The 26,191-nt window shown below is 44.4% G+C and overlaps 1 protein-coding gene across 3 annotated transcripts in view; it reads right to left on the reverse strand.

The window, feature by feature from the left end:
• The window catches only part of MAN2C1 (mannosidase alpha class 2C member 1), a 142,416-nt gene extending 116,853 nt beyond the window's left edge, over window positions 1-25,563 (reverse strand). For 2 of the 3 annotated variants that reach the window (XM_030186778.1, XM_030186786.1), the window contains exons 1-3: window positions 25,241-25,563; window positions 6,702-6,827; window positions 2,667-2,790 (exon numbers count right to left, since the gene is read on the reverse strand). In XM_030186778.1, coding sequence (XP_030042638.1) covers window positions 2,667-2,790; window positions 6,702-6,827; window positions 25,241-25,344 — 354 coding nt within the window. In that variant the 5' untranslated portion in view covers window positions 25,345-25,563. Of the gene's footprint in view, window positions 1-2,666; window positions 2,791-6,701; window positions 6,828-25,240 lie in introns of those variants that run through there. The other variant, XM_030186793.1, reaches the window with a different exon arrangement.
• Between the last annotated feature and the right edge of the window lie 628 nt (window positions 25,564-26,191).

A 26,191-nucleotide genomic window follows, 5' to 3' on the forward strand; every position in this document is an offset into this window, starting at 1 on the left:
TCAGTGCAGTCATGGAGTGATGGCCCTCTACAGGCAGGCATACATCCTGGCTCTTCTGGAACCCTGCAATCATAGGCCCTAAATCCAGCCAATAGGTGTCACCGTTGCAAAATGATTGCAAGTCCTTCCTCAAAGAAGCTGTGAGCACTACCTCTGCAGCACCCCAGCCTGCCCGGGGTGCAGATGACCTGAGTTAGAAATCAACCCCAAGTCTCTCTGCATCTCTGATTAATATTTTGTATTCTTTAGGCTTCCCAGCCACAGGTCCATGTCTTAAATGCACTGATATGACATTATCCTTTTTGCTGGTATTTTGAAAGGAATTACAGCCTATAAAGACTACTTTCTACAAGTAAAGATGTATTTTCCAACAATTATATTACAACTGGTAAACCATTACTTCATTAAGTACTTTTACTGCATCTGCTTATAAAAAGGCTATTCTAAAAGCTAAACAAGACTAATATTCAAAACGTATTTCTAAGGCCCCAAACACTTCTGGTCTTGTACTCATTTGTAAGGTCACTTACCATGCCCCCTTCATCAGTAGACAATCCATCATCATCTCCTTCTGCTCAAGTTCTAGATGACTTTTTTACTGATAAAAATCAGAACCTACCCAACTAATTTCTTGCAACCTCCCAACAACCTTCTCCCCTATCCTCCTGCTCTTCTAGAACTCTGAATGCTTTTAACATTACTATCTCTCTCTGCAACTATTGCTGTACTACAATTTATGAAATCAATTACAGCCCCACATGATCCCATTCCATCTGCTATAGTGAAACATTACACTACCATCCTTCACAGTATGGTCACAACTAGTCTTTCTCAAGCTCAGATACATAGTACCTGGAAAAATGCTGTTCCAAGATCCAAACTAAAAGACACCACTAAGTCATTTATGTCTTGTTCTAATCATAGTCCAATCTCTAATATGTTTATTGCTAAACTGACTGAACATATTGTTCAATCAAAGCTTATAGAGTTTATTAACAAAACTAATATACTTCACCCGAACCAGACTAGGTTCAGGCAACACTATAGTACAGAGACTTCCCTTTCAGGGGTGACTACACTCATAGGTTACCATCTGGATCATTCTAATTCTGTGCTCCTTCTTTCATTGGATTTTATTTATTTATTGCATTTGTATCCCACATTTTCCCACCTCTTTGTAGGCTCAATGTGGCCGCATTCAGTCTTACAGATCATGCCATTCTTCTTCAACGTCTCTACTATATTGGTATCACAGATCAGGTCTTAGGTTGGTCCAACTCTTACCTATCATCAAGGGAATATCAGGTAAACCACCAGGGCATATTTTCTAGGTCTCAATCTCTTATCTGTGGAGTTCCAGGGCTTTGAACCAACCCTCTTCAACATTTTCATGGCCCCTCTATTAACTCTTTTGCAATCTATAGGTTTAACAGGTTACCTCTATGCAGACAATACTCAAATATTAACATCACGAGACCCAGCTAATTCCCAGGAAATCAATGCTCTTAATGACAAATTTTCACAAGTAACAACCTGGCTTAATGACGACAAATTGAAACTCAACACTGAAAAATCGAAAGCACTCATTTTCTCTGAATCATCAAACAGCACACTCTCCACACCATTTTTATTAAATGATGTACAGATCCCTCTGGTCTCTTCTTTAAAACTGATTTGAATTATCCTCGATAGCTCTCTGAATTTCCAACGACAACGTTCGTCTCTGATTAGGCGTTGCTTTTTAAAACTCTGCATGATTCGTTCTATCCACTCACTCCTTTACCAACCAGCTCTCAATATACACTAGTCAACTCTCTGTTACTATCTCTAATGGACTACTGCAATTCACTATATAAAAGGATTACAGCAAAAAAATTCTACATCATATGCAATTGATCCAAAATACTTCCATTAAATTAGTTACAGGTTGAAAAAAAAATGATCATGTCACCCCACTTCTTAAGGATACACACTGGCTTCTAGTCACACCCAGTATCACTTACAAAATTCTTCTGTTGGTATTCAAAATTAAACAGGTGCTCCCTCTTTTTTGGCACAGTTCCTGACTCCTTATGCTTCTCAATGCACTCTCCAATCATCTCAGCAACACTTACTAGTTGTACTCTCTTTCCAACACATTAGGTATGACACAACACACGACTCCATTTTTTCAGTCATAGGCCCTGCCTTATGGAACTCCTTGCCCCTCTATCTTAGAACACAGACTACTTTGACAAAATTCAAAACAGACCTCAAAACTTTCCTTTTTGAGGATGCTTTCCTGAAATGATAGGACTGTTCCTGAAGAAAGACCTGCTGGTCAGTTCAGTCATATCTACTCTTCCTTGTCTACTAATACCATCTTTCTATCAACAATGGAGTTGTTTCTCCCTTCCCTTACTATTCCCCCCCCCCCCCCCCTCCCTTGTCTTCTTCTTTCTATTCTCCTTAGTTTTAGCTGTGTAAGCTGCATAGATATATTTTTATTGATGTGTGGGATAGCAAGTTTTTAATAAACCTGAAACCTAATAAACATAATCACAAATTTGTGCCTTTTACATGATGCTCACTGCTGCCAGTGAATATCGGAGAGTAGGTGTCTTTCTGGACTCTTCCTGTTATAAAAATTAACCTCATACAGTACAGTAGGTATATTTTTGACCTACCTGGACTGGCTGTCCATCTCTCCAAACCAGGCCCTCACCATCGCTTTCCCAAAGAAAATGTATTTCTTTCCCAACCCAGTTCTTGGGAATGCTGAGTTTTACACAAAACCAGCATGTCCACCACCTAAAAGCCAATGTATTTACAGACAAGTAAACCACACATACAGTTGAAGAGAAATAACATTATAAAACAAGACAGCTTTGTGCACATAAAAATATTAATATACCAGTACAATGTATATCATAAACCTTTTAAAGTTTTATGCTTTAACATCTGTGGAATTGAGCTTATAATTGTTGTCAATGAAAAACAGTTCCTAGAAAGAATATGCATTCTTCAGAATAACTTGTACACACACACAAAAAAAAGATTTATTTAACATTAACTGTTAACCAAAACTTCAACTCCCTTGTTAGCTTAAGAATTTGATTTAGGGAAGAAAACACTATACCATTGTCATGAAATGCCTAGCACCCACCTGGGGTTAACCCTGTGGCCACCTGGAGGGTCTGTCCCCAGCACTGCTCAGGCCAGCCTGCACCTGGGCATGTGCTCTATACTAGTACCCTCCTCTCACCGACTGGGTCCTGCTTGTCTCTGGGCTAGCCTCCCACTCTCAGGTTATTCCCTGGTAATTTCTAGGTCACTGGGACCACACTCCAGGGGTCTCATAGCTCCTAGTTCTCAACCACAGTCCCAAAAACACAAACTAGGATTCTTAGTCAGTCAGGACAGCAGAGTTAATAAATTAATAATGTTTATTGTCACAGAACTTGAACAGTGAACAGAAAAATGGTGAAATCAGCAAGCAATAACAGGTATATTAATCAATTATAAAACTATCTAAACATTTGTTTACTACCTGGGTAGTACCTGGGGAGGTCAAGAAATATAGCTACTCACAGGTTATAACATATAACTGCTCACAGGGTTTCAGTAAAGAGATCTTTCTCTCTCCGCTCCCTAGCTGAGACTGGGGAAATCCAGTACCTTCAGGCTAGATTTAAAATCCAGGGCCAATCAGAGCCCAGGTCATCAATTTTGAAAGTAGCAGCCCAATGGTACTGCAGATTGCCTTTCCATTAGCTGAAACTGGAAGACAGAAAGTCTTTTTCTGCAACAGCTTTACAACTCAAGCACCATCTGCTGGCCAATTAGGAGAAATACACTTCATGAAATAATACGCCCTTCTCTTTCGAAAATAAGCCTGATAGTGACATAGAATTCAGGATCAGACTGTGTGCCCTTCCTGATAAAAGATTGTATATAAGGCTCCCAAACTGCTCAAAAGTTTTTCTTTCGATTAATTGTATGACAAGCATCTCGAGCTTCTAGCACCAATAGATGTTACCACAACCTCACTTTGTATTTGTTTACACCGGAGTTTGTAACGCCTCTCCGGTACTATGTAAGCCACATTGAGCCTACAAATAGGTGGGAAAATGTGGGATACAAAACGTAACAAATAAATAAATAAATACAGTTTTCAGTCTCAGAAACCCACTGTTTCATCACGTCCCTTTTACAAAGCGTTGGTAAGCCCAACGCAGGCTTACCGTATGCTAACCCAAAACTACCGCTGGCCCAACGCAGCCACCATTTTTTTTAAAGGGGCTTTTTACCCGCTGCAGTAAGAAGGGCCTTGGCACGTGGAAAAAAACAGCCCCCGACACTACCGCAGGGCCCTTTTCCCGTAGCCTAGTAAAAGGACCTCATAATGTCTTGTTACAACCAAGGGAGTCTCTTGGAGCAGTTGAAGGAATTCTTTTATATATATGCTGATGATATTACTATTCTTCTGCCAGCTCCCAAAGCATATAAGGATATCCTAAGTGAAATTAAAAAATGTGTTAACATCATTGAAAATTGGGCAAAGGAATTCCGCCTAAAACGTAATCAAGAAAAGACTAAATTTATTTGACTTGGAGGGACATAATCGAACGAAAACGTCTATCTCCATGGGCGTTTATCTCCAAGAACGGGTCCGTGAAGGGGCGGACCGAACCGTATTTTCGCAAAAAAATAGACGTCCATGTTTTATTCGACAATGTGTGAGCTGGGCGTTTTTGTTTTTCAGCGATAATGGAAAATGAAGGCGCCCAGCTCAAAAACGAATAAATCCAAGGCATTTGTTCGTGGGAGGGGCCAGGATTCGTAGTGCACTGGTCCCCCTCACATGCCAGGACACCAACCGGGCACCCTAGGGGGCACTTTTACAAAAACACAAAAAAAAGGTAAAAGAGCTCCCAGGTGCATAGCACCCTTCCCTTGTGTGTTGAGCCCCCCAAATCCCCCTCAAACCCACTGCCCACAAGTCTACACCATTACTATAGCCATAAGGGGTGAAGGGGGGCACCTACATGTGGGTACAGTGGGTTTGGGGGGGTTGGACGACTAAGCATTAAGCAGCACAATTGTAACAGGTAGGGGGGGGATGGGCCTGGGTCCACCTGCCTGAAGTCCACTGCACCCCCTAACAACTGCTCCAGGGACCTGCATACTGCTGCCAGGGAGGTGGGTATGACATTTGAGGGTGAAAATAAAAAGTTGTGAAATATCATTTTTTTGTGGTGGGAGGGGGTTAGTGACCACTGGGGGAGTCAGGGGAGGTCATCCCCGATTCCTTCCGGTGGTCATCTGGTCATTTAGGGCACTTTTTGGGGCCTTATTCGTGAAAAAACAGGGTCCAGGAAAAGTGCCCTAAATTCTAGCTACAAACGCATACTTTTGTTCCATTATCGGCGAAAGGCGCCCATCTCTCTTCAGACGATAATCATGCCCCAGGTCCGCCTTCGCCACACCTCTGACACGCCCCCATCAACTTTGTCCGCATCCGCGACGGAGTGCAGTTGAAAACGTCCAAAATCGGCTTTGGCTTATACCAATATATACTTTTTTGTGAGATAAACGTCTATCTCCCGATTTGGGTCGCAATATAGGCGTTTTTCTCTTTCGATTATAAGCTGGTTGGTCACCCAAAAGAAATTAAAGGTAGAGAAAATTTTAGTATTGGCAAGACTCAATTTAAATTTTAACTCTCTCCCCGGATTTTAGGAGTCAAAGTCGATAGCCAATTGACCATGGCAATAAGGTAATAAACCATTAATTTTTGCTATTAAGAAAGTTAAGATCGATTCACAAACATTTTGAACTGTTTCCTTTTCGGCTTATAATACAGTCCTTACTGATTTTGAAAATGGATTATTGTAATGTTGTACATGTGGGATACACTAACATTTTATTGAAAAGGTTACAGATGATGCAGAATTTAGTGATAAGAGTGATCTTTTCCTTAAGATTGAATGAACCTATCACTCCTTATTATTATAAATTACATTGGCTTCCGGTCACATCAAGATGTTATTTTAAGCTGTTTATGATGATCTATCAGTCTTTACAAGGAAATATCCCCTTTTATTGGGTAGGATTCTTTTCTGTATTAAGGAGACAGCATTTAAGAGGTCAAATATCTCTTTTATTCTCCTCAGTTAAGTCAGTTAAACATTTTAAACAGCCTTTGGCATCAATTCCTTATCAATTATTTCATAAACAACTTAAGTTCATTCTGTTCAAAAAAATATGTGACATAATTAGGTTTTGCTTCATATTATGTAAATTCCCAGAGGTTTGTTTCTGGTTTTCTTTTTGTGATCTGCATGGAACTGTGAAGGCCATTGTGGAATATAAGCCCCTAATGTAATGTAACTGCAATTACCTGCCCAAGCCCCTCCCATGCCCCTCTAAAAGTTACACATGATGGAATCAGTGCACACAACTTCTAGAATAGTTACTATTGAATGCGCAAATGCTAACTGGTGCCAATTAACACCAATTTAAACCAAAAATTGGCTAACTCCAATTAACAGACAATTATTGAATTAAGTTTTGCAGGCATCTGCCCTTATTCTACAACCTGCAACACAAATGTGTATGCTAGGCAAAAATTGGGGTTTGCAAGTTTTATAGAATCTGGGGGTTAATGAGCTAAAGGCCCTCTTCCATCAAAGTCATCTGCCACTGCATCTTGTACTCACGTAGGTCCATAAGAGTCCCCAATGTTGGTAGGTTTGAATTCTTGTTCAACAGCTCTTTCATAGGGAATTCGCTGCGGGGTCAAAAAGTAGGAGAGAGAGTCCACTGGGCAGGTGGCACCAAACAGCCTAAGGTCAAAATAAACATTAGAACTTAGAAGCAGGTTTTAGAAAAGTCTAAGTCACCAGACTTAGCAAACTTCACTTGTTCACATTTGCCTAATTAAGCAAGAAAAAAGGCATAAACTGCTCTCCCTTGCACCACAAGTAAAAACAGATGAAATAAAATAAGCCTTGAAGGGACAAAAGCCCAAAATAAATATGGCATTAAAATGTAGGAGCCTGTCAGGGCAATTCTTCAACTTGGCACCTCGATGTCACGCACTGAGTGCCAATTCTGTAATGGCATCAAAATGCCAAGATTCCATGATAAAATACTGGCACAAGTATGCATCAACACGCCTACATTTAGGTCTATGGCTGGAATGCCTAAATGCACCATACAGTGTACTTGCTCAGTAGTCTATAAGTTATGCAGGTAAGCTGGCAGCATACCCATGCTCTGCTCACATATATGCCTCCTTGCACTTTTCCAGTAGCAAGAGAGATGGTCCAAACGGACACAAACAAGACAACAAAAAGAAACACAAATGGGCCTTCAAGAGTGGAACAGTTTAAAATCCAACGTGGGCTTTTCTTGGCAGTTTGTTTGACGTTTAGGATGTGGAAGGACATGTTCATTTTGCCCTACAGCCAACTATTACACAGAGCTGTTTTGAGTATTCCGTTTTGGATTTAATTTACTTGTACTCAAAGTACCTACCTGGCCCCTGAGGCAGGCGCAGTTGGTGAAAACACGGCCCATGTCCGGTCTTTTGGAACAAAGGATTTTATACTGTTCCACTCTTGAAGGCCTTTGTGCCTCTTTTTGCTTCCTTGCACTTATGCGCCATAGCACTTATGAACTACCTTGGAGAGTCACAAAATCAGCCACCCAGAGGCCCACAGCCGAGGCAGGCTTAGATGTAAATGCAATCATAGAACCTAGCTCAAGGGTGTAGCCAGACAGCCAAATTTGGGTGGGCCTGAGTCCAAAATGGATGAACACAGAATTCAGTCCCTCCTGGCCCCCCTCCACTCTGCTCTCTGAATTCTGCCTCTTCCCCTACTCTGAAACACAAAATATTAAATACCTGAGCTGGTGGGGATCCCCAAACTGCACCAGCTGAAGATTTCCTCCTTCTCGAGCAGCCAGTGCTCTTCCACACAGCAGATGGCAGCACCTGACTTGAGCTGACGCCGCTGACAGTAGTCCGTACATGCTCAGTGCCTCCGCCTGGTGAAAACTAAGCATGTGCAGAGGGGCCGGTGTGTGGTGCCAGCTGCCGTTTGGAAGAGAATTGGCTGCCTGAGAAAGAGGAAATCTTTAGGCTTTGGGGATTCCCACCAGCCACAGCAAGAGTGCCACAATTTTGGGTGGGCCTGAGTCCAAATTGGGTGGGCTGTGGCCCACCCAGGCCCACCTATAGCTACGCCACTGGCCTAGCTATAACAGAAACCAGGACTGGGATTTTGATTTAGTATGCAAAAGTTTTTTATTGATGACTTATGCTGAAGTATAAAAGCTACCAATATAAACAGTCAAAACTGCAGTTTAAATAGGTACAGAAAAGGAAACATAAGATACAGGTTTCTGTCACCAAACATACGTATAATCCCATCATCCCCACCCTAGCTTCCCTCTACCCTATATATTCTAAATTAGATTGATGGCGAAAAGTCAACACTAACAATTATTATACTGTAAAATGACTCTTCTATGCAAGGTCTAAGACCCAGCACCTGTGCCTGCCTCTGAGCCCCCCATCCCTTCCCTCCCTCCCTTCAATCAATTAGGTTAATAGCCAACATACTTTAACCTTTTCATCTGTGCAGACGATGTCACTATATACATTCCTTACAAATATGAACTGGCAGAAATCACCAACAAAATCAAGCTCAGCTTGAACATCATGGACTCATGGGCAAATGCACTCCAACTAAAACTCAATACAGAAAAAACACACTGTCTCATCCTCTCATCCCAATACAATGCGGAAAACCCCACAATTATAAGCACACCAGATTACACCCTCCCTATCTCAGAGAGCCTGAAAATCCTCGGCGTTACATTGGACCGTAACCTTACACTAGAGAGCCAAGCGAAATCCACCACTAAGAAAATGTTCCACTCAATGTGGAAACTCAAACGTGTGAAACCATTCTTCCCGAGGGAAACATTTCGCAACTTGATACAATCAATGGTACTAAACCACATAGATTACTGCAATGGAATTTATGTGGGATGCAAAGAACAGATCTTAAAGAAACTTCAGACCGCTCAAAACACGGGAGCCAGGCTTATATTTGGCAAAACGCGATTTGAAAGCGCAAAATCCTTACGTGAAACATTGCACTGGCTCCCAATCAAAGAACGAATTGCTTTCAAAATCTGTACCATGGTTCACAAAATTATCTACGGCGAAGCCCCGGGATATATGACAGACCTCATAGACCTACCAACTAGAAACACATCCGATCAACATGAACATACCTAAATCTCCACTACCCAAGCTGAAAGACTTAAATACAAATCAACTTATGCATCCAGTTTTTCCTACTTGAGCACACAATTGTGGAATGCATTACCAAAAGCCGTAAAAACAACATACGACCACCTAAACTTCCGGAAATCACTAAAAACTAACCTGTTTAAAAAGGCATATCCTACCGAAGCAACTTAAATGCCTGAACTCTGCAACACAACGAAACCAAAGCACGTAATGGCATAACATAACTCTTCCGCTCTACGATTCCCTATGCACCTGTTCCACATGAACCTTATTCTACCACAACATCACTTTGTATCTGTTCATACCGAAGTCAGCAAACGCCTCTCCAGTACTATGTAAGCCACATTGAACCTGCAAATAGGTGGGAAAATGTAAGATACAAATGTAACAAATAAATAAATACCACCCTTGAGCTATGAAGTCAAGGTAATAACACACTGGGATAAATTTAAATTAGGGGGGAGCAGCCTTGACTTATAGCCCTCCCCCCCCCCCCCCCCCCACCTAGGATTAAAAGGTGTCAAACAGCAGAGTAAAATCTACTCTCTCTTTTTATGTTTCAACGGTTTTTTATTGATGAATCAAAAATTACAAATCCACCTCAGCACAACGATTTCAGTACAATATTGCAACACTCACGGTAGTAACACAACAAATATACACCACTGCTTACAGTCATCAAACTTTTAACAATTTTTACCCCCCCCCCCCCCAACTATGCTTTATATTCATGTTTCAACAGTTCTTATTGATGATATTATACAGATAACAATTATCATCGATGTTTTAGTATAACACCCCCCCCCCTGCCAGCATTCTAAAACAGTCTACTTTGAACTCATATGTTCCCCCAACCCATATCAAACTTCCACCACTCTCAAAATTTAGTAAGGAACAGAATGTTACCAAAAATTAGAACAGTAAAACAAACAGTGAAATCCTTCCCTTCCCCCCCCCTCCACCTACCCCCCTCCCCTTGTTGAGAGATATCCAGACTTCCAACTTCTTACCACAAAGGATGGTCTGACTTCAATATATATTGAAAGCGAGTTCACCACTAAACTCCGCCCCTTAGGAGACAGGCTGTGAATATATGGCCCCCAAACATCCAAGAACCGCCTCAGCCGCCCAGGGGAGCTGCCCACACCTCTCCTCTCAAACAACATAAACTCATGTAGCTTGTTGCGCCAATGCCAGAAGTCCGGAGGGGTCTCCGCCACCCACTGGCTCATTATTAGCCTCTTACCAATCAAAAAGGCCTTCCGAACCAATTGACGGGCCGAGCCCCCCTGTAAAAGAAAAGCTTCATATTTGTCTAACAAAATTCCCATCGGAGAGCACATGATTCTCGAGTCCAAAAGATCCGCCAGATATTGAGCAATGGAGTCCCAAAAATGTCTCACTTTATAGCAGCTCCACAAACAATGAAAAAGAGATCCCGGAGCCCTCCCACATTTCCCACATAAGGGAGTAGAAACTCCCCCCATCTTGAATATCTGAGCCTTCGTTAAATAGGCCCTATGAAGAATGCGATATTGGCACTCTCTAAGCCCTGCACTCCCCGCCAAACTCCGTATCCTGGCCGTCAAAACATCGAAATCTAAAGTAATATGTGGTCTCTCCAAATCTCCTGCCCACCTCTGTCGAATATACTCCCGATCCTTGGGCGTCAAAAACTTCCCTTTGTGCAACCCAGAAATAGAAAGACGTTCACTCTGTACCGAATGGAAAAACTGCCTCAAAAGACGACAGTGCCCAGAGCCCAGGGCCTCTGTCTCCAATGAATCCACATAGTGTTTTAACTGGGCATGGGCAAAAGCACCTCCCATATCATATCCTAGCCCCAGTGCTCCCAGATTCAACATGTAACCTTGCCGGTTCAACACATGCTCCAACCGAGTTATCCCATGTCGCGCCCAGATCCGAAAAACCGCATTCTCCAAACCCGGCCGAAACAGCAAGTTACCTTGAATAGAAAGAAGATCTGAGGTGCACCGACTCAGGCCAAACATCCGCATCATATCTCTCCAAAGCGTCCGTAGAGGGAGCACTAGTATACTGGAACGCAAATCAGGAGAAAGTGACTTGCTGGGAGCCTGCAAAAGAAAGTGAAAATGACACGGCGCATAGTATTGGCTTTCCAACCTCCTCCAAGTGTAATCATCTCGCGCCAAAAACCAATCGCCAAGATAACGCAGGAGACAAGCCCAATTATACCTCCTCAAATCCGGGAGCCCCAGGCCTCCTTCTCTCCATGTCCCTTGCAGCATGTGCAACGGTAATTTTGCCTTCCTACCTCCCCAACAGAAACGCCCAAGCACCTTTGTCAACAGATTCAAATCCCTTGTTTTCAAATAAAGGGGCAGCATATGTAATAGGTATAACCACCTAGGGAACTCCACCATTCTGAATAACTGAATCCGCCCACTAAGAGATAGTGGCAAAGACTGCCAAGCACGCAGTCTCTCCGTTGTGGCTCTCAACAATCTAGAAACATTCAGGCTATACAATTCTGAGACTTTCATCGAGATATGTAGGCCGAGATATTTAAAAGATCCCGGCGCCCATCGAAGAGGGAATTCCTCGCCCCACGTCTGCCTTAGGTCCTCCATCGAGGACAATGCCAATGATTTACTGTAATTGAGACGGAACCCCGCAAAATCTCCAAACTCCGTAAATAGTTCCAAGAGAGCCGGTAGAGAAGAGCGCGGCTCTGTAAGATGTACAAGCAAGTCGTCTGCGAAAGCAGAGAGCAAGAACTCGGAATCTCCTATCTGTACACCCTTAATCTCCGGGTGCTGTATCATTTCACGGAGAAGAGGATCCAAGGATAGAATGAACAAAAGAGGAGACAAGGGACACCCCTGCCTCGTCCCTCTATAAATCCGGAAGGATCTCGAACGTTCTCCATTTACCCACACATAGGCCTTCGGCTCCGAGTATAAAACCTTAATAGCCTCTAGAAAAAAACCCTCAAAACCGTAAGAGCGTAAAACAGCAAACAAATACGACCAACTGACCCGGTCAAACGCCTTTTCCGCGTCAAAACTAACTAAAAGCGACGGTAGGCGTTTCCGGGTTACAACTTCCAGAGAGGTCAATAGAGATCGAACATTTTTCACTGCCGTCCTCCCCCTCACAAAACCCACCTGGGACTCCTCAACCAGGGGTGGTAAAACTAAGGCTAATCGATTGGCTAAGATTTTAGCATATAATTTCGCGTCCACGTTGATTAGAGAAATGGGTCTGTAAGATTCAGGGTCCACCACGCTCTTCCCCTCTTTAGGTATCACAACAATTTGAGCCTCCTGAAATGTACCAGGGAGCGCCTGCGTGGACACCATTGAGTTGAACAAAGTCAATAAAGGCCCCTGAACTTGATCAAAAAACTGCTTATAAAATTCTACTCTATAACCATCAGGTCCAGGAGCTTTGTGAGAAGCACTCTGTTGTAAGGCCAACATCAGTTCCCCCTCAGTAAATGGTGCATTCAAACACTCCCTCTGCCGATCAGAAAGGCTAGGTAAAACCAAGTTGTCTAAATACAGAGTACTATCTAACACTACATCCTGATCCAAGGCATACAACGCCTCATAAAACTTACCAAAAGTGTCCGCAATATCCCCAGCTTCTCTCATCATCCTCCCATCCCTGGCCTTTAACTGTGAAACCCGATTGACCCCCCTCCTTCCTACGAACCATCCTAGCCAACATGCTTCCCGCCCTATTACCATATTGAAACAGACGATATTTATAATAGAGCTGAGTCTTGGTCGCCCGTTGATGCAATAGCTCATTCAGTTCTTTCTGCGCCTCCAACAGCGCCACTCTACATGCAACCGTAGGCGAGTGCCCGTATGCTCTCCGCAGCCTCTGGACCAAGCCTCCTAGACGAACAATTTCCCTATCCCTCATTCTCCTCTTATGTGTTGAGTAGGAAATAATATCTCCTCGTAACACAACCTTTGCTGTTTCCCAGAACAGGGCCGGCTGATCTGCATGAGCTCCATTGTGATAAACATAATCCTCCCATCTATCTAACAGGTGTTTATGAAATCTCGGGTCTCTTACCAGCTCCAAGGGGTATCTCCACATCCAATTACCCCAGCCCTTCAACCGACCCGTCAGCGTCAACCATATCAAAGCGTGGTCAGAGACTGCGTATGGACCAATCTCCGCCTTTTGTACCTGAGAGAATAAGGAATGTGAGACAAACAAATAATCCAGGCGGGACTGAGAACCATGTGCCCTTGAAAGATGGGTGTAGTCCCTCTCAGACGAATGTAACATCCGCCATACATCTACTAGTGCCAGGGCTTTACATAGGGAGGACAGCGCTTTACGACTCCCCCCCGGACTCTGGCAACCTGGGGTGGAACGATCCATGAGAGGGTCACATACCAAGTTGAAGTCTCCACCCACAATCAACTCCCCTTCTGCATGCGGAGACAGCCTCTTAATCAGATCCTGAAAAAATTTACCATTAAACACATTAGGGGCATAGACATTGCAAAAGACCAAAGGGCGGCCATTAATCTCCACCTTAGTCAAAACCCACCTACCCTCCGGGTCGGCCCAGACGGAGCTGATCCGAAGCGGGATGCTTTTCCGAAAGAGAATCAGCACCCCTGCCTTCCGACCCACCGCCGGGGCTTCCACTAAAGACCCCACCCACCCTCTTTTAAATTTAGCATGTTCTCCAGAGGAGAGATGTGTCTCCTGGAGCAAGGCCACATTGGCCCTCTGTCTCTGTAACTCCTGCAAAACTTTAGTTCGTTTAATAGGGGAGGAAACCCTCCCCACATTCCACGAAACTATTTTAAGTGAACTCATAAGTACAGTAATCATGCATTTGAATAACAATGTTAGTTTCACCAAAAAACAAGAGAGAAGGCCCCCCAGCCCTTAGGCCCTCCCCCCTTAACCATCCATTCCAAGTACTATTCCTCCCTGTTCCTCCCAGATATCTCCACAACCCCTCCCACCCCCCCCCCCCAACCCCTCGTCTATCCCCTGTATGACCCTTCATGGCTCCTAAAAAAGAAGCCCAATCACGCGAGCTCCCCCCTTACCTATGTATACCCCATTGTCAGTCACACTTCCCATGTCCCCATTATCATCCAACCCATATATGGCTCATGTACTCATGCCTTAATCCCTCGGCTTCTCCCTCACCACAGAATTATCCTCTGACTACCTATAGAAACCCCAACTGTTTAATAGAACAAAACAATCATTTATCAAGTCCCCATCTTGAAGGCCCCGAAAAACAATACAAATAGCATCACATTATATCGCATAGTGCAACAAGGTCTCTTCAAGTACGTTCTTAGGAACGCCAAGCTCCAGACAAACATCAGGCAGCAAAATCATGCAGTCCCGTTAGATTTCAAAAGTTTTTGTCTACCAGACCGGGTCGCTCATGCTGGTCCCTCAGCCCTCACAGCCTGCTGTGCAAACTTCGACGCCTCCTCCACCGTGTTGAAGAACTGTTGGGACCCTCTATACCAAACCTTCAGCCGGGCAGGATAAAGTAGGGCGAATTGAATCTTTTTCGTGAACAACAGTTGGCACACATCTCGATATGCCCTCCGCTGCTGAGACACCGCCGTGGAATAATCTTGAAAACAACGCACCACAGAGTTCTCATATTTCAGCTGCTCCACTTTCCTGAGCGCACGAAATATCTCCTGTTTGTGTGCAAAATTAAGCACTTTAAATATCACCACTCTTGGCCTCTGATCCTCTTTTCTCAGGGGACCCAGCCTGTGGGCGCGTTCCACTCGCAGCGGACCCGTTACCAATGTCAATTGAAGTGCGGTAGGAAGCCAGGATTCCAGGACAGATCTCAGGTCAGCTTCTCTGATAGTTTCCGGAAGACCTATCATCCTGATATTGCTCCTCTGCGCTCTATTTTCGAGATCTTCCAGTTTAGCCTCTAGGCGTTCCACTTTTTGTTTCAGGGTTTTATCTGAGTGTTCCTGCCGCTGCACAAAGTCTTCTACATCTGATAGCCGCTGCTTGTACTGAGCAAACTCCGTCTGAATGCCGCCCAACTTATCATCTATCCCCTGCAGTTGTTCTGTAATCCGTTGCAACTTTAAATCTACGGAAGCCTCCAGCATCAAGGATACCTCTGCTGCTACCTCTGCAGCCCACGCGGAGCTCACCGTCGAAGGACTCCCGCTCCTTGCGTCCGCCATCTTGGACTCGAGGATCCGGCTTCTCGTCCCCTCCTTCTTCCCCGATTTCGCTGCCATCCGCCTTTTTTGTTCGCGTTCCGTCAGCGCCAATGTTAGCTTGGTGTCTCCCCTGTATTCCGGGTGAATCACCGATTTCGCCGACGTGTTTTACCACTGTAATAGCTCAGGCAAGGAGGGAGCTCTGCACGACGACAGCCACCTTCTAGCCGTGCATCACGTGATCTCTCTACGCTCTCTTTAAAAAACAAAACCACAACAACCCTGAGAGACCCCCTGAGACCAGGAATCCAACCTAAAAAAAGAAAAAATTTTTTTACAAAGAATTTAAAATAAAACTGCACGCCCTGGGGGCCAATGAGAAAATATACAGCTTCCAGATGGACAAAACATTTTTCTTGCATCTAAGGGACATGCCTATCCCTCTGCGTTCTCATAACATATGTTAGTGTAGTAAATTCCGCCACCCCCAAAAGGCCGGGGGAGCGGAGGTGGTCCATACCTTAAGAACTGCCTTCCTGCCCAGAAGGCAGGGCAGTGCCTAGGGTCTCTGGCGCCCCCCTGCAGACTATCAGTTGGCGGCAGCGGCGGCCCCCCCCCCCCCCCCCGTGAAAATGATCGCTCACCACTTGCCACACTGACAGGAATTGTCAGCAATATTCTTAGAAACAAACTGCTATACATTGCAAAATAAGATAGCAGATGTAAATTCTCAAAGTGGACATATTCCAAACACTAAAATGAAAATAAAATGATTTTTTTTCTACCTTTGTTGTCTGGTGACTTTCTTTTTCTGATCATGCTGGCCCAGTATCTGATTCTGCTGCTATCTGTCCTCTTAACTCCGTTTCCAGGGCTTCCTTTCCATTTATTTCTTTCCTCCTTTCTTCTTCATTTCTGGTCCTCAGCTTCTCCCTATTTTCTTCATCCATGTGCAATTTCTCCTCTCTCCCTGAGCCCTGCCCTCCCATCCATGCCCATCCATGCTCCTCTGTCCCCTGCCCCCTCCATTCATCCCTATCCAGCAATTCCCCTCTCTCCCTGAGTCCTGCCCTCCCAATCCATGCCCATCCATGCTCCTCTGTCCCCTGCCCCCTCCATTCATCCCTATCCAGCAATTCCCCTCTCTCCTTGAGCCCTGCCCTCCCAATCCATGCTCCTCTGTCACCTGCCCCCTCCATTCATCCCTATCCAGCAATTCCCCTCTCTCTCTGAGCCCTGCCCTGCAATCCATATCCATCTATGCCCATCTGTCCCCTCCATTCATCCCTATCCAGCAATTCCCTTCTCTCCCTGAGCCCTGCCCTCCCAATCCATGCCCATCCATGCTCCTCTGTCCCCTGCCCCCGCCATTCATCCCTTTCCAGCAATTCCCCTCTCTCCCTGAGCCCTGCCCTCCCATCCATGCTCCTCTGTGCCCTCCATTCATCCCTAATTCCCTATGCAGCAATTCCCCTCTCTCCCTGAGCCCTGCCCCTCCCATCCATGCTCCTCTGTCACCCTCCATTAATCCCTATCCAGCAATTCCCCTCTCTCCCTTCCATGACCTCCCCACCTCGCATCCATGCTCCTCTCTCCTCTGTCCTCCCGCTCCCATCATGTCCCAGTTGGCCTGGCCCACCCTCTTCTCCCCTCCCCCTTCGCATCCATGCTCGTCTCTCCCCTGCCCTCCCGCTCCCATTGTTCAACTACTGCCCGCCCTCTTCTCTCCCACCAACATCCCTTTTCTTGTTTTTTCTTTTTAAATTTACCTCCGTGGCGGTCCAGCAGCGCAGCGTCAGTGAAGGAGGCGATGCTCGCTGCCCGACATCTCTAGCCTTCCCTTCGCTGTGTTCTGCCTTCTTCTGACGTCATTTCCTTGACGTCAGAAGAAGGCGGAACACAGCGAAGGGAAGGCTAGAGACGTCGGGAGCACCGCCTCCTTCACTGACGCTGCGCTGCTGGACCGCCACGGAGGTAAATTTAAAAAGAAAAAAAAGAAAAGGGATGTTGGGGGGGAGGAGAAGAGGGCGAGCAGTAGTTGGAGCGGGAGGGCGAGCGAGGTGAGCATGGTGCGGCGGCGCCCCCCAGAGGGAGGCGCCCCCCTGCCATGCTTACCGTGTTGGCACGGCCCTGCCAGAAGGGCCGCCTTACACAGAAATCTCTGCCGTCCCCACCCCCTCTCGGAGAGAGAACGCCTCATAGTTATCCAGTAAAAAAACAGCTGCAGAAAGCTGCAGAAAGGGGAACTGCAGATTTCAGTATTGTTCCTAGATATCTAACAATCTGGGACCAAAAATTTACGAGCCACCAAACAATCCCAGAAAGCGTGGAAAAAGGAACTGGGTTGGGATGCAGATTTCAAGCAAAGAGGAGTGTCAATGCCACCCATGTGAAACAATCGAGTCTGAGAGATACATGCACAATACAGTATTTTAAACTGACACTCCCGTAGGTCAGCTGTTGTTGTTACCTGTTGGATACAGGCTACCAAAGCTACCAAATAAACTGATTCCGGTGTCCGATGTAGATCGTCTGCCCATCTGCCCTTCACCTGTTCATGAGGACTAGTGGGAAGAAGTTGTAATAAAGCCTTATGTAGAGAAGATACTGAGAGACAGTCTCGATTGTCCAAAGCAAAGAAAGAGGCATTCAATCCAAGTGTGTGGTAGTCAAAGCTGTTCTATCTAAGGAGCGAACATAATGACCTAGAAACATAAAAACATGATGGCAAATAAAGGCCAAATGGCCCATCCAGTCTGCCCATTCTCTGTAACCCCTAACTCTTCCTTTTCCTAAGCGATCCCATATGCTTATCTCCCATGCCTTTTTAAATTCTGACACAGTCCTCGACTCCACAACCTCCACCGGGAGGCCATTCCACACCTCCACCAACCTTTCTGTGAAATAATACTTTCTTAGATCACTCCTAAGCCTATTCCCTCTTAACTTCATCGCATGCCCCCTCGTTACAGAACTTTCCTTCAGTTGAAAAAGGCTCACTTTCTGTACATTAAATGCCCTTGAGATATTTAAACGTCTCTATCATATCTCCTCTCTCCCTCTTCTTTTCCAGCGTACACATGTTGAGGTTCATAAGCCTGTCCCTTTATTTTTTGTGTTCAAAAACAGAGTAGCTTCAATAAACTTTCCTAGCATAAAAATCAACCTTGCAGATGTATTTTGCATCAGCTGCAATTTCCTACATAATTTTAATGTAACAGTACAATTGCAATAATCCAAAGGAGGGATTAAAATAGCCTGAGCTAGTTCTAAAACTCAGGGCTTAAAGATGAGGCGTATGTTTAAAGCACTTAGACTTACAAAGTTACATAGAGGTGTACTTTCAAAGCACTTACATAACATAGTAACATAGTAGATGACGGCAGAAAAAGACCTGCATGGTCCATCTAGTCTGCCCAAGATAAACTCATATCTTGAATTTGTACCTGTCTTTTTCAGGGCACAGACCGTATAAGTCTGCCCAGCAGTATTTCCCGCCTCCCAACCACCAGTCCCGTCTCCCATCACCGGCTCTGGTACAGACCGTATAAGTCTGCCTTCCCCTATCCTAGCCTCCCAACCACCAACCCCTCTTCCCCCCACCTGCTCCGCCACCCAATTTCAGCTAAGCTTCTGAGGATCCATTCCTGCTGCACAGGATTCCTTTATGCATATCCCACGCATGTTTGAATTCCGTTACCGTTTTCATCTCCACCACCTCCCGCAGGAGGGCATTCCAAGCATCCACCACCCTCTCCGTGAAAAAATACTTCCTGACATCTTTTTTGAGTCTGCCCCCCTTCAATCTCATTTCATGCCCTCTCGTTCTACCGCCTTCCCATCTCCGGAAAAGATTTTTTTGCGGATTAATACCTTACAAGTATTTGAACGTCTGTATCATATCACCCCTGTTCCTCCTTTCCTCCAGGGTATACATGTTCAGGTCAGCAAGTCTTTGGTCATACGTCTTGGAACGCAAATCCCATACCATTCTCGTAGCTTTTCTTTGCACCGCTTCCATTTTTTTAACATCCTTCGCAAGGTACGGCCTCCAAAACTGAACACAATACTCCAGGTGGGGCCTCACCAACGACTTGTACAGGGGCATCAACACTTCCTTTCTTCTGCTGATCACACCTCTCTCTATACAGCCTAGCAACCTTCTCGCTACGGCCACCGCCCTGTCACACTGTTTCGTCGCCTTCAGATCCTCGGATACTATCACCCCAAGATCCCTCTCCCCCTCAGTACCTATCAGACTCTCCCCGCCTAACACATACGTCTCTCGTGGGTTTCTACTCCCTAAATGTATCACTTTGCATTTCTTCGCATTGAATTTTAATTGCCAAACCTCAGACCATTCTTCTAGCTTCCTCAGATCCCTTTTCATGCTTTCCACTCCCTCCCGGGCGTCCACTCTGTTGCAAATCTTAGTATCATCCGCAAATAGGCAAACTTTACCTTCTAACCCTTCGGCAATGTCACTCACAAATATATTGAACAGAATCGGCCCCAGCACCGATCCCTGAGGAACTCCGCTACTCACCTTTCCCTCCTCCGAGCGAACTCCATTTACCACCACCCTCTGTCGTCTGTCCGTCAACCAGTTCCTAATCCAGTTCACCACTTCGGGACCTATCTTCAGTCCATCTAGTTTATTTAAGAGCCTCCTGTGAGGAACCGTGTCAAAAGCTTTGCTAAAATCTAAGTAGATTACGTCTATAGCACGTCAATGATTCAATTCTCCAGTTACCCAATCAAAGAATTCAATGAGATTCGTTTGGCACGATTTCCCTCTGGTAAAACCATGTTGTCTCGGATCTTGCAGCTTGTTGGCTTCTAGGAAATTCACTATCCTTTCCTTCAGCATGGCTTCCATTACTTTTCCAATAACCGAAGTGAGGCTTACCGGCCTGTAGTTTCCAGCTTCTTCCCTATCACCACTTTTGTGAAGAGGTACCACCTCCGCCGTTCTCCAGTCCCTCGGAACCTCTCCCGTCTCCAAGGATTTATTAAACAAATCTTTAAGAGGACCCGCCAGGACCTCTCTGAGCTCCCTCAATATTCTGGGGTGGATCCCGTCCGATCCCATGGCTTTGTCCACCTTTAGCTTTCCAAGTTGTTGATACACACTCTCTTCCGTGAACGGTGCTCTATCCATTCCATTCTCAGGTGTACTTTTGCCAGTCCCTCGCAGTCCTTCTCCAGGATTTTCTTCAGTGAAAACAGAACAAAAGTATCTATTTAGTAAGTTGGCTTTTTCTTCATCATTATCTACATAGCGGTTCGATGTATCTTTTAGTCTCACAATTTCCTTTTTAGTCCTTCTTCTTTCACTAATATACCTGAAGAAATTTTTGGCGCCCCTCCTTACATTTCTAGCCATTTGTTCTTCCGCTTGCGCCTTCGCCAGACGTACCTCTCTCTTGGCTTCTTTCAGTTTCATCCGGTATTCCTCCCCGTGTTCCTCTTCTTGAGATTTTCTATATTTCTGGAACGCCAACTCTTTAGCCTTTATTTTCTCAGCCACTTGCTTGGAGAACCATATTGGTTTCCTTTTCCTCTTGCTTTTATTTACTCTCCTTACATAAAGGTCTGTGGCCCTATTTATTGCTTCTTTCAGCCTGGACCACTGCCCTTCCACTTCCTGTTCGTCCTCCCAGCCCATCATCTCCTTCCTCAGATATTCCCCCATTTTATTAAAGTCAGCACGCTTGAAATCCAGGACTTTGAGTTTAGAGTGGCCGCCATCCACTTCAGCCGTTATATCAAACCAAACCGTTTGATGGTCACTGTTTCCCAGATGTGCACACACTCGCACATTTGACACACTATCCCATTTGTGAGCACCAGATCCAGCATCGCTCCTTCCCTCGTGGGTTCCGTCACCATCTGTCTGAGCAGAGCACTTTGGAAAGCATCTACGATCTCTCTACTTCTTTCCGATTTGGCAGACGGAACCTTCCAATCTACATCCGGCAGATTGAAATCTCCCATCAACAGAACCTCTTTTTTCTTTCCTAATTTTTGAATATCTGCAATCAGATCTTTATCTAGTTCCTCTAATTGTGTGTGGGGGGGTCTGTAGACAACACCCACGTGGACAGAAGTTCTATCTTCTCTTTATAAGGTGATCCATATCGCTTCTTCTTTTCCCCAGGTCCCTGTCATTTCAGTCGCCATAATATCATTCCTCACATACAGAGCTACTCCTCCACCTTTACGACCCTCTCTATCCTTCCTAAATAGATTATACCCTGGTATGCTTGCATCCCATTCGTGGGAACTGTTGAGCCATGTCTCTGTGATTGCAACAACATCTAAGTCTGCTTCCACCATCAGGGCTTGAAGGTCATGAACTTTATTGCTTAGACTACGAGCATTTGTGGCCATTGCTTTCCACCTATATTTCTTGGTATGTGTTTTAACATTAGTGATTTGGGGGTGTCTTTTCACTTTGGGTACCTTCATGTCTTTTTGTTCCAACTTTATTGCTTTTTCCTCTGCTTCAGTTCTATTTAAAGCACTTAGACTTACAAAGTTACATAGAGGTGTACTTTCAAAGCACTTAGATTTATGAAGTTCCTTAGTAACCTATGGGAAATGTGCTGATAAATAGGTTGCTTTATAAAGAACAAGGGAAACCATGTGTCCGTGGAGGGGGGGGGGGGGGGGTAGGGTTACCATATGGCTCCAGAAAAAGGAGGACACATTGATCCAGTCCGGGTTTTGCTTCCATTGAAAGCAATGGAAGTAAGGGAAGGGAACTGGGACTTGATATACCGCCTTTCTGTGGTATTTTGCAACTACATTCAAAGCGGTTTACATATATACAGGTACTTATTTGCCCACAGACACAAGGAGCTGCAGTGGGAATTGAACCCAGTTCCCCAGGATCAAAGTCCACTGCACTAACCACTAGGCTACTCCTCCAACCCAGACTGGCTCAATCTGTCCTTGTCACGTCCCCTACTTCAATGCAGATTATAGACGTCTGTGAGCGACTATTGTTTAGATACCTGGGATTGATCACATAACTTTAAAATTGGAAGACTGAATTATTATTGGGGGGTTTTTGTTACATTTGTACTCTGCGCTTTTTCCACTCATGGCAGGCTCAATGCGGCTTACATGGGGCAATGGAGGGTTAAGTGACTGCCCAGAGTCACAAGGAGCTGCCTGTGCCTGAAGTGGGAATCGAACTCAGTTCCTCAGGACCAAAGTCCACCACCCTAACCACTAGGCCACTCCTCCACATCTAAACAATATTTATCTAAAATGTCTTTACAATATCTGGGTTGTCCATATCATGATGATTTTAAGCATATGTTGAAAAACAGTCCTCTCAAAAGAGTGGAGGAGTGGCCTAGTGGTTAGGGTGGTGGACTTTGGTCCTGGGGAACAGAGTTCGATTCCCACTTCAGGCACAGGCAGCTCCTTGTGACTCTGGGCAAGTCACTTAACCCTCCATTGCACCCATGTAAGCCGCACTGAGCCTGCCATGAGTGGGAAAAGTGTGGGGTACAACAAGTGTGGGGTATAACAATAACAAAAAATAAATAAAAATGTATTTTCTAATTGTGATTTTCTAAATAAAGATCACATGCAAGTACTTCTGTTTCATTACTTCTGTTTCATGTCTGGAGTGAAACACCGAAATTGAATAATCTATGAGGATATTATTAGTTTTACATAATATTTTGTTTATGTTAGATTATAGTTATTCACTGTGCTTGCTATAGAATAGTGGTTTGGGAGCACAGAATTGTATTGATTATATTCCCTGTATAAGTGATTGGTTATCAAGAATTAGGGAAATATGGCCGCCCCAGGTTGGGAATCCGTCTGGGTTATCGGAAGAAAGAATATCTACGATATTGTCTAGCACACGTTTATCTGACAATTCATGTCCTGGTTTATTGGTGGATTGGGAGGAAATAATGTAGGTTGAATAAGGCCCTCATCAGATCAGAACTGCATTCAGCAGCCCTTGTGGAATATTGCCACCTGCAGTGAGTCCCATGGGGTCTGCGGATATATAAGGAACCCAGATTTTTAGGTAACAGCAAATATGTGGGGAAAATGGAATAAGGTTATTTCACAATGCTCGTTAGATTTAATGTTGATAACGGTGGATGTATTACAATCTATTATCAAAGAACAGAAATCTGAGCTTAAACAAAAAATGGAATTAGTAAAAAACAATGAGGATCAGAAAAATCATGTGGCAGCCTTAGTAGAGCATAATAGGTTAATGGACGTATATAAAAAAAGAACAATTAGCATTAAAGGTTTCTAAATTTAAATGAGACAAACAAGATTATTCCTGGATAGATAAATCACGAAAATTCTACAGATCTAGGGGACATACAGATGGTTAAAAAAAAGTGTCTTTTAAGGTATCTTCCTCCAGTGAATCATCTGGAGATGAGAAAGGGTTGCCAAAGGGTGGTAGGGGTATAAGGGAACAGGATAATACTCAAGTTTTATCTGAAACCTTTTTACGTTTACCTCAAATGACCTGCTCCCCAACAGGAACCTCTGCCAGTGGAATCCAAAGTTGTCAGGCCCAAGAAATAGGCAAAATTTGGCATTAGGAATGTTTAACTTATCTTCAAAAAGTTTCACTAACAAGCAATTATCGTTATTGAATTTGAGGTTGTCTTTTGTCCCTTCTATGGATTATGATAGTTTTGATATGAGATGCCATTTACAACGTGTTTTTAGAAATCTTTGATTAAAAGCATTCTTTCATCAGCCTGTTGAAAGGAACCCGGAGGGGTTCCCTTTGAGAGGTAAGGTTCCCTCTACGTGAACCCCCCCCCCCCCCCCCCCCCCGTATACCAGACGCATCAGTTACAGCTTTTGAAAGGCTGGTCCTGTCAGAAATTCAGATTATGGAACAATGTTCGGGGTATGTTTATCATAATCTATCCAGGCAGCAACGACGAATGCTAAAGGAGCTATCATGTGAAGATCCCTTCCTTATCATTAAACAGCGAACAAAGGGGGTGCCGTGGAGGGGCGCCCAAGTTTTCCTGCCGCACATATGCTTATAATCATAATGATATGGACAACCCAGATATTGTAAAAGTCATTTTAGCTAAGTATTGTTTAGATGTATTTTCTAATTGTGATTTTTCTAAATAATGAATACATGCAAGTACTTCTGTTTCGCGTCTGGAGTGAAACACTGCAACTGAATAATCTATTACATTGAGAATATTATTAGTTTTATATAATATTTTGTTTGTTAGATTATAGTTATTCATTGTGCTTGCTATATAATAGTAGGGGACGGTGTAAAAGCCAGGGTGTTTACACCGTCCCTAGTAGGGGTGAGCTAAATCTATTCTAAACAAACGTATACTTTTCTTTTAAACCCCTGATGTAACTTTCTGTTTCAAGCTATTGTTGGCTTGACATTAAGTGCAGAATTAAGTGCGGAAGAAGAGAAACCCAGGACCGGATCCACTTGTGGTTGTGGTGAGCTGGCAATTCTCACTACATTCCCAAACCCTGAATCCCCCTAAAGGAGCTCAACAGCAGCTCTAATAAAATGTGGACTTCGATTATAACATACAGCATTTTGTTGTTTTCTTCTATAGTATAAAACAGTGATCTCATCGACTTCCACTCACTACCATATTTTAGGAGAGAGAGGAAAGTAAAAGATAAGCACTGCCACTCCAGTTCCTAACCGGAAGGGAAGATTAAGACAACGGACCCGACCTCCTCTGCTCCTCACCTGCCTCGCAGGTTACAGTCCGTGAAATACACCTCCGAGATAAACTTCTCTACCCGCTCCAGCGTCGTACGCCGGTTCTTGAGCACCAAAGGCGGGTGTGCCATGATCACGACTTTCTTTATACGGCCAAGAAGGCGGCAAATTCTGAGGTCCGGCGAAGGTCCTCGGCTGGTGCACGTCCGTTCCGCACGTTCTCTAGACTCTAGTAGATAGATAACAGGACAGCAAGCAGCTCGTGGGGGTAAAGGGAGACCGTCTGCCGGTCTGGCCTTTTTAACTCACATTAAAGGGCAATGGCTCTACGCTGTTTCTTTCCTTAAACGTTAATGATGAGCCAAAATACAGGAGGAGGGAGAGGGTGTGGGAAAATCTCAAAACGAGCTTAAAACTTTAGGCCCGAAAGTGGCTTACTTCTCAAATTCAGCCACTGATCATTTTAAGTGACACCATTCTTGTGCCAAAAATGTCCGAACTGTTTTCCAGTGACTTAAGGAGAAGCGACAAAAGCGTTTCCTACACAGAGCTGTCAATGGGTCCCAATTTTTGAGAGATTTTAGTACACACCCCCAGCCTCGCCCCACCTACTCTACATGGCACCACCCCCTGGCACCTCAATCCCACCGCCATTCCAGAAAATACTTTATTCTCTAGCCTAGTACCCTTTTCAGTTAGATTTCAGCAGCCAAAACCTCCTCCCTCAGGTCAGGAGTGGACATATACTTCTGCTATGGTATCCTCTCCTGACCTAAGGAAGGAAGTGCTGGTCACTGAAGGCTAATAAAAAATGCATTCAAATCACCCAATATAAAGGCATCACCTTATTTTCTATTTTGTGTTTTATTTGCATTTATTTAACCTTTATTAACACAGCTACTACATTACTTTATCCTGAATTATTTTCTGTATCTTTGTTGTCTAGCCATCTACTTTTTCTAATTGTGTTAGGCCTAG

The sequence above is a fragment of the Microcaecilia unicolor genome, chromosome 1, assembly GCF_901765095.1.
Source record: "Microcaecilia unicolor chromosome 1, aMicUni1.1, whole genome shotgun sequence".
Taxonomy (NCBI): Eukaryota; Metazoa; Chordata; class Amphibia; order Gymnophiona; family Siphonopidae; genus Microcaecilia; species Microcaecilia unicolor.